Below are 8,344 nucleotides of genomic sequence, written 5' to 3'. Positions count from 1 at the left end.
GTTAAAAATAAAAATTATAAAATAAAATAATAAATAAATTTAAATTTAAAAAATTGAAAATATATTTAATTAAATATGGTAAGCTTTATATTTATTAAGAAATGTATATAAGAATTTTTTATTATTAAGAAAAAAAAAAATATATATATATATATATATTAAATTGGTTTTAACAATTTATTATTATAAAAAATAAATTAAGATTGTGACAATTGTTTTATTAGCATATATATTTTTTATTTAATTATTTTTAATATTTATCTAATTATTTATTATAATAATTTATTATTTTAAAAAACAAATTAAGACATTCATGTATAAGAACAATTTTATTATCACTTATTTATTAAAATTATTTATATATATTAATTTTAAATATTATTTTATATTTGTCTAATTATCTATTATATTTATTTATTTATTTTATTATAAATGTACATTCTTATTAATTTTGGTTATTAAATAATTAAATTATTACAAATTTTAAAAATTTTAAAAAATTAAAAAATTAGTTACATTTTTTTTATATATTTTTATTTTTAAAATAAGTATATAATAATAAAAAAATATTAATTTTAGTAAAATTTTATATAATTTGATTAGTAATTTAATAAAAAAAAATTAATAAGTAAACCTGAAATTGAATTTAATTTTTATCAATTAAAACTAATTCATAGATTTAAATAATATTATTTTTATTTAAAATATTTATATATAAATAATAATTTTTTTATGTCCTTACCTGTAACAATGCACGAGATGTATAAAAATTTAATAATTAATTAATTTATAAAACATAATTAATAGGAATTTTTAAGGAAAATTTGACTGAATGACCCTAATAATGCCTTTATTTATTTTTTTGACAGACATTTTTTTTTTTACGAAAATGCCCCGTTACGAAATGTCTATAATCGCGAGACGCAATCCCAATTGCGTCTCGCAATCGGTATTCGCGAGACGCAATTTTATTTTTTTTTGTAAATTTTTCAAAAAATAAAAGATAAAAAAATTGTCTCTCCCGAATGCTGATTGCGTCTCGCGATTTCAGACTTTTCATAAAGCATTATTGAATTTCACATAGCATCCTATTGCGTCTCGGTTTTATTGCGTCTCGTAAACCGGCAGTTGCGTCTCGCGACATGAATAATTTCGTAAAAAAATATAAAAATGTCACCAGCAAATTTAATTTGCACTTGTAAAAAAATTAAATGAAGCCATATTTAAGGAAATTTCATCAAATTTTCCCATTTTTAATAATTTATCAATAAATTAATAAATATATATATATATATATATATTATAATATTGTAACAATTACTTTAAAAGTCTAGTTTAACAGAAATATTATTATCAATGCTGAACATATGAATCAAATCAGCGTCCGTGTGACTGAACTAAAAGAAATTACAAAGTGAACCCCTAAAAATTAATAAAAAAAAGAAAAGTAATACAAGGAGCTCATTTCAAACAAGAATTGGTGCCAAATCTCAAATACCACTTTTCTCTAATAAAACTGTATGTACACAAAGACTGATTTTATAAAGATAATCCAATCTCAACTGTTCCTACCTCCCTGTTAGCAACTGCAATCGCGCTAAACTGAGACTTTCGCTGCATTAATCTGGATAATTGGTCCTCTTTTTCTTGATTATTGGTTGTTCTACTTCTTGACAATCCGGGAGATATTGTTCTGTGGGAAGGGGTAAGGCTATCGTAGATAGAAGAAACCCGAGAACCAAATGTATCATTTGTGTTTCCACTATTAGGTAGAACTGATCCACCAATAGCTCTTCCTGGTTTGGCTGTAATATTCGAAAAAAGAATCATAATATCATCAACTGCTCGACCTCAAGTATTCATTCAAAACTTTCATTGAACTAGATAACATTAAGGCTACTAGTTAAACTATTACCTGTGGGTGCCCTAGGCGGAGGGCGAGAGGGTAGCACCATGTTTGATTGTGGTTTTGGAGATATCGTGTTTATTGTAGACCTGGAAATGATAAGAAAAAATAAAACAATGAGGGATTTTTTGTTGATGTGGGGATTATTTCAAAATAATCATATACTTCATTTTATTGGAAAATTTCATTTGGAAACACGTTTTGGAGCTAGATCTGAGTTTGAGTTCGGATGAAAAAACATCTCATCTGGATATTAATTTAGAGAGAATGAAGTATTTTACCGAGGAAGTGAGACATGTTTCCTTTCTGGTGGTGGAATGGCACGACCACTATTTTCCTCGAGATATGCGAATTGCCTTTGGAATTGACCAACAGCACTATAAGCAATGAAATTGGGATGGTTAATAATTTAGCATAACATATAAAACAAACATGTTGAAGTTAAAGAAAGATGTCCAACCTAGGATACACAAAATTTGGTCCTTCATTACCAGCCATGTAATCCTTGAGCATCTTAGGATGATATTCAAGAATTTCTCGAAATATTAACTCTCTAATATCGTCCTTATTCACCCGCCTTCTCTCAAACTCAAACTCTAGCTTCGAGATGGGTAGACAAGACGGTTCCCTTTCAACTTTAGCTAAACCCTTGAAATAAGGATCAGCCAGTGCCTACAACAACCCAATAGACGATTCTTAGAAAAACTCATATTCAGACTACAACAGAACCAAAAAAGACAAAACTTACTTCTTCTGCAGTGGGTCGATCCTTCGGATCAAACGCTAGTAATCTTTTCAGCAAGTTGACCGCTAAAGGATCCGAATTCGTAAACTTCTCAGTGAATGCTACGGAATTCTTTCTTCTCATAGATGTCAAGTACTTTCTAGCCTTATCATTACGAATCTACAAAAAGAACAACACAACAAGCTTAATTAAATTCACCCATAATTCAAATTTAAGTAAATTTAAGAAAATCGACTTATATAAGTCAATAACATACCCCGGTCACAGTATCGCCTGAAGGTGTACCAAGAAGATCGGTGATCAAATCCAACTGATGAACGACACTTTTCCCCGGAAATAGAGGCTTCCCTGTAAGAACCTCCGCAAAAATGCAGCCAATACTCCAGATATCAATGGCGGGTGTATACTGCAAAACCGTAAGAGAGAATGCGACTAAAATCAGTTCCCCGTATGTTAAAACGGGATCATAAATGGTAACCGACACAGTTACCTGAAGGACAGGTATTTCAACTCCCAGGAAAACAACTCAACTGTCCTCTCCTGAACAAGAAGTATTTTAATCTACTTAAAAGACACTCACTACGAACATATTCTACTCAAAAACCCTAAACCCTAAAGAACCCCTTATCACACAAACAGACATGCATACATATAGGCAATTCAGACTCAGATAAAGAGACATAGTTTTGGAAGCTAAGGAGCTATTTATATACCTTTGAGAAGAATGACCCACAAAGCTCCGGAGCTCTATACCATCTTGTAGCCACATAATCCTGAAATAACGAGTAAAATTTAAAATAAAGAAGATGTTCTTGAAAAATAACTTCATGATTTGATCTAATACCGTCCAAAATGTTGTCGTCGGTGTATCACTAAAGGCAACTCTTGCTAATCCAAAATCACATATTTTAAGCTTGCAATTTGCATTGGCTAGTATATTCTTCGGTTTTAGGTCTCTATGATATACATTAGCTGCAATAAATACGTCCAATTATCAATACCATCACAATGCCTCATCAAAATTACAACAATTTCACTGGTGAGATTTGCTAAAAAGAATAATTTACCAGTATGCATATACTTCAGTGCACGTAGCATCTGATAGAGGAAAAATCGATGGTGATCAGCAGTCAAGTCATCGTTTGCCTTGATGACCTGATGAAGGTCGGATTCCATAAGCTCGAAAACAACATAAATATCCTTGAATTCGCGTCTAGAAGGAGGCAACATGATACATTTGATGTCAACTATATCAGGATGCCTCAAAAGTCTAAGCAATTTGATCTCACGTAAAATCCTAATAGAATCAGAAAGATGCTCGAAAATGTTTGTTATCTTTTTAATTGCAACTTTCCCTCCAGTTTGTGTATCAATGGCTGCACATACAACCCCATAACTTCCCTTCCCAACTACTTCCAGAATCTTATATCTGTTAGCCTCTCCATATTCAGTGAAAAAGTCAATCTCTTTCATATCCTGTTAATAGATAATTACAATCATAGTCTGTCAAAAAGAAAAAGCAAGTAAACCCAATAACTTGATCCAGTTAAAAGAGACATTCATAAGAAAAACTAACCTTGATTTTCCGATCTTGCTGCATAATCACGAGATCTTAAGAAACCCAACACAAAAAAGAGTTCTTTTGGAAGTCTCCACCCGTCAAATTTAAATCAGAAGAGAAAAATACTTAATTGAAGACAAAAGTCGCCCGGAAATCAACAGAATAGTTGGTAGCAGATAGATCGCGCCGCACTTGGCTCAAAGAGAACAACAGCGACGAATTCGGATCAAAATCTCAAAACCCAAAACCTTATCCTCTCTCTCTCTCTCTGTAAAGACTCTTAAAGAATAAAAGTTGAACTACCTACTTACCTACCATATACATCCAATTGGAATAGAATACAATAGAATAGAATAAAAGCTTGATATCATCTACTTCACCGGTCAAAAAATACAGAAGAAGCAGAGCAAGAACGGATAGAAGATGGTTGAGAGGAAGGGAGATGAAAACAAAGAAACCCTAGGGAGGAGAAATCTGAGATAAGAGAGAAGTAAATGGAAGATGGGGTTTCTTTATGAAGAGGAAAAGTGGGTATTTGTGGTGCCGTCTCTCTTTCTTTATTTCTTTTGTTTCCTTTTTATGTGATGAAGATTGAAGAGGTACTACGGGCCGCGCTTTTGTGCCTGCCCCCACCTTATATTGAAAAGTCAATTTCGTATATAAGCTATCAAAACTTGATCTTTTTTTCTATCCGTTGAAGAAAATTAATTTCTGTATATCTACAATTTATTTATTTCTTTCTTTATAATAACAAGTCTTCATTAGGGTGGTCCTTGATAGTAAACCGGCCTATGTCTTCCCTTCACACAGACTCTCAAAAATTAAAAATTAAAATTTAAAATAAAATTTTACAAAAATAAAAATTATTATAATATTTAAGTGATTTAATTAAAAATTAAAAAAATTATTTATATTAAATTTAATATAAAATTATTAATATTTTCAATTAACAAGAAAAAATATAACAAATTAAATAAAAAACAAAAACAAATTTCATTTTTTTGACCGACATAATCTTTTACATTTGAATATCTACTGACCAAAAATAATAAAATACAAATCAATAACATTTGAGGATAGTATAAACTTCAAAGTTAAGTTAAATTATTATTATTATTATTATTATTATTATTATATATATATATATAGTATGTAATTATTTTAATTGATATGGATTCAATTAGAATCAAAAATATAATATTGGCCTCATATACTCATATAGAGGATTTGTTCAAATAAATTAACTAATATGATATTCATTTGAATATATTAATTAAATTAAGATAAATAAAAATATATATTTTTTGAAATTGTTTTTATGATTATAGTTTGTTTAATTAATAATAAAGTTTATTAAAATTAGTTTACAAATTTGTCGAATATGAATAATTGGAGGTATACAATTGAATATTTTAAAGTTTATCGAATTAACTCAATATATGATGCATTCAATCATTACTAAATATAGGATTTTGATAGACTATAATCAATGTAATAGAGCCGGGTTTAAAATTATGTAAAAAGAAACGACTTAGTTCAATGCCGATCACCTAATAACCTAATATATAATAGGTTTAACACTTATTTAAATAATTATTAGTTTAACATGAATTTGATATACTTATTTAGATAGTAATTTATTTTCAGTTAGAGGATGATTTAATTCTTAATTAAACTAGAAAGATCTCCTTAGGAAGACGCTGTGAGATCTATAGACGTGAAAATTATGGTGACTAGATACCAAATAAAAATAAAATAAAATAAAATATTTTAAAACAAAAATAAATAAAATCGACTAATCTAAATTCTACTGATTAAATACAAATTTAATATTATAAATTATTATAATTATACAAATGCATTACAGGGGTGAAAATATAGCTTGAAGAAAATAAATTAATACCTCAAAAATTGTAGATTGAAAATTAAATAGTTATCTAGAATAGTTTACAAAATTTTTAAAAAAAAAATGTACTCCTTTAATATTATCTTTTATTTACTTCAACTAAACACACAAATTTTTATACATACAAAATGGAAAACTCATTATTTTAATATTTAATATATTTATTTCAAATTTTCAATTTAGACCACTAGTCATGTTTGTAAATAAAATATCAAAATTTTGAATTGGATAAATACATTTTTGTGTATAAAAATATTATTTCTCAAGTTCATATTAAAAAAACTATTGAAAAAAACTCTTGAACTTTTATATTTAGCTGAATTTAAATATTTATCTTATTATAAAGTATTAAAACTTTAACAATAAACTAATTAAAATTTGTAATTTATATTTAATTTTATAGATGAATATAAAAATTAAAATAGGGTGATTATATACTTGAGTTAATCATTATTATTATATAATATAATATAGTAATGTATGGCTGTCTTTTTTATATTAGGGTAGAAGAAATATATTGCGTGGATTAAATTTTAAGTATGGACAATAAAATTCTTTGTTACCGTGAATGAGAGCTCTTATAGTTTTTTTTTTTTTAGAATTTAAGGGGTTTAAGATAAGGGACCATCTTTCCCTTTTCTTATTTGTTATTGTTATACAAGATCTTTTTAGTCGAAAATGCGGGTTTGTTTCGTGGGGTGAAGTGCAGTTTCAGATGATATTCAATCTTAATGTCTCATTTATTATTTACATATGACACTCTTTGCATTATTCAGACTACTAAGATAAATGTCAAACACCTTTATGATATTCTCTACTTATTTGAAGCGTGTTTGGGACTGCGTGTTAATTTGGGTAAGTCTAATATTTTCCTCTCTAATTTAATTTCGTCTAGGAGAAATATTAGATTGACATGTATTATGGGATTTAAAATTTGGATTTCTCTGTCTACGTATCTCGGGCTCTCTTTAGGGACTAAAGCTAGCTCCAAAAGTTCTTAAGACCCGATCGTTAGTAAGATGGAGAGGAAGCTTCCCATTTGAAAAAGTAAGATGATTTCTAAGGGAGATCGTTTAGTCCTTATCAAGAGTGTTTTTTCTTCAATGTCAAATTATATGATGTCTCTATTTGTCCTCCCAAAGTGTGTGACCATGAAGATGGAGAGAATTATGTGTAAATTCTTATGGGGATCATATAATTCCTCATTTTCTCATTTAGTGAGTTGAGATAAGGTTAAATTAATAAAAGAGTAGGGGGTTGAGAATCTACGATCTTATTTTTTTTAATAAAGCCTTATTATCCAAATAGTGTAGTAGATTTGCATCTGAGCAAGAGAGTATTTGAGCTAAATTGTTTAAATATAATTATGGTCATGATAAGTCTAGTTGGTTCACCAATAATTCTTATAGAGCCATGGGATGCAACATTTGGTGATATTTATGCCATGTGTAAGGTTTATCGGGAGCATTCTTATTGTGGGTGATAAAAGTTCGATTAGTTTTTGGGACGACACTTGGTGTGGTGGTAAATGTTTGAAGAATATTTTCCCCGAACTTGCTTTTATTTCTATTTGTAAAAATGCATCGGTCAAATATATGTTTGATGTTCGGTCTAGGGGTTTTGCTAATCGTATCAAATATAAAAGAATATTGAATAGGGAGGAAAACTTGTCCAATGATAAACTTTTGTTCATAGTTAAAAATAAGGGGTTAAACACGTCTTCTCGGGATTCTATGTGGTAGCGTGATCTGAATAATTTTCATGCGGCACATTGTTAAATTTTGTTCAATAAAGTTAGCCCGATTGATCTTTATTGGGAAAATTTATAGGAGTCTATAAGATGCCTACCAAAATCTCATTTTTTTTGGTTGGAGTGTATTCACGGCGGAATTCTCATTGACGATAAATGTATAAAAAAATACATGATTATTGCGAGTCGTATGTGTTACAAATATGTTAATACAGTTTCTCGTCTATTTTTACATTGTCACGATGTTGCATGTATATAAAGTCTTTTGTAGAATTTGACTGAAATACAATGAGTTATGCCGGAAACCGCTAGTGTTTATTGGGAAACATGAATTCGGGCGACTAAAAATGCGAGATATGTGTTTGATAACTTGACTTATCACTTAATTGAATATATAAGGACTTATTTAAATTAAGTAGGTTAGATAACACATATTTGTAATCACTTATTACTATAAACTTAAGTAAAAACACGTT

The 8,344-nt window shown here is 28.7% G+C and overlaps 1 protein-coding gene across 1 annotated transcript; it reads right to left on the bottom strand.

The window, feature by feature from the left end:
* Positions 1 to 1,329: 1,329 nt before the first annotated feature.
* LOC124914518 (mitogen-activated protein kinase 19-like) lies at positions 1,330 to 4,729 on the bottom strand. Its single transcript, XM_047455091.1, has 10 exons — positions 4,228 to 4,729; positions 3,719 to 4,127; positions 3,496 to 3,623; positions 3,365 to 3,424; positions 2,908 to 3,057; positions 2,655 to 2,810; positions 2,367 to 2,578; positions 2,188 to 2,283; positions 1,916 to 1,995; positions 1,330 to 1,805 (listed from the first exon to the last, which is right to left on the bottom strand). Exons 1-10 carry the CDS (start codon positions 4,249 to 4,251, stop codon positions 1,540 to 1,542), a joined length of 1,581 nt encoding a protein of 526 aa, XP_047311047.1. The 5' UTR covers positions 4,252 to 4,729; the 3' UTR covers positions 1,330 to 1,539.
* Positions 4,730 to 8,344: the final 3,615 nt, after the last annotated feature.

The sequence above is a fragment of the Impatiens glandulifera genome, chromosome 9 (genome assembly GCF_907164915.1).
Source record: "Impatiens glandulifera chromosome 9, dImpGla2.1, whole genome shotgun sequence".
Lineage (NCBI taxonomy): Eukaryota > Viridiplantae > Streptophyta > Magnoliopsida > Ericales > Balsaminaceae > Impatiens > Impatiens glandulifera.
The sequence above is the reverse complement of the archived record's forward strand: the minus strand, read 5'-3'. Positions and strand labels throughout refer to the sequence as shown.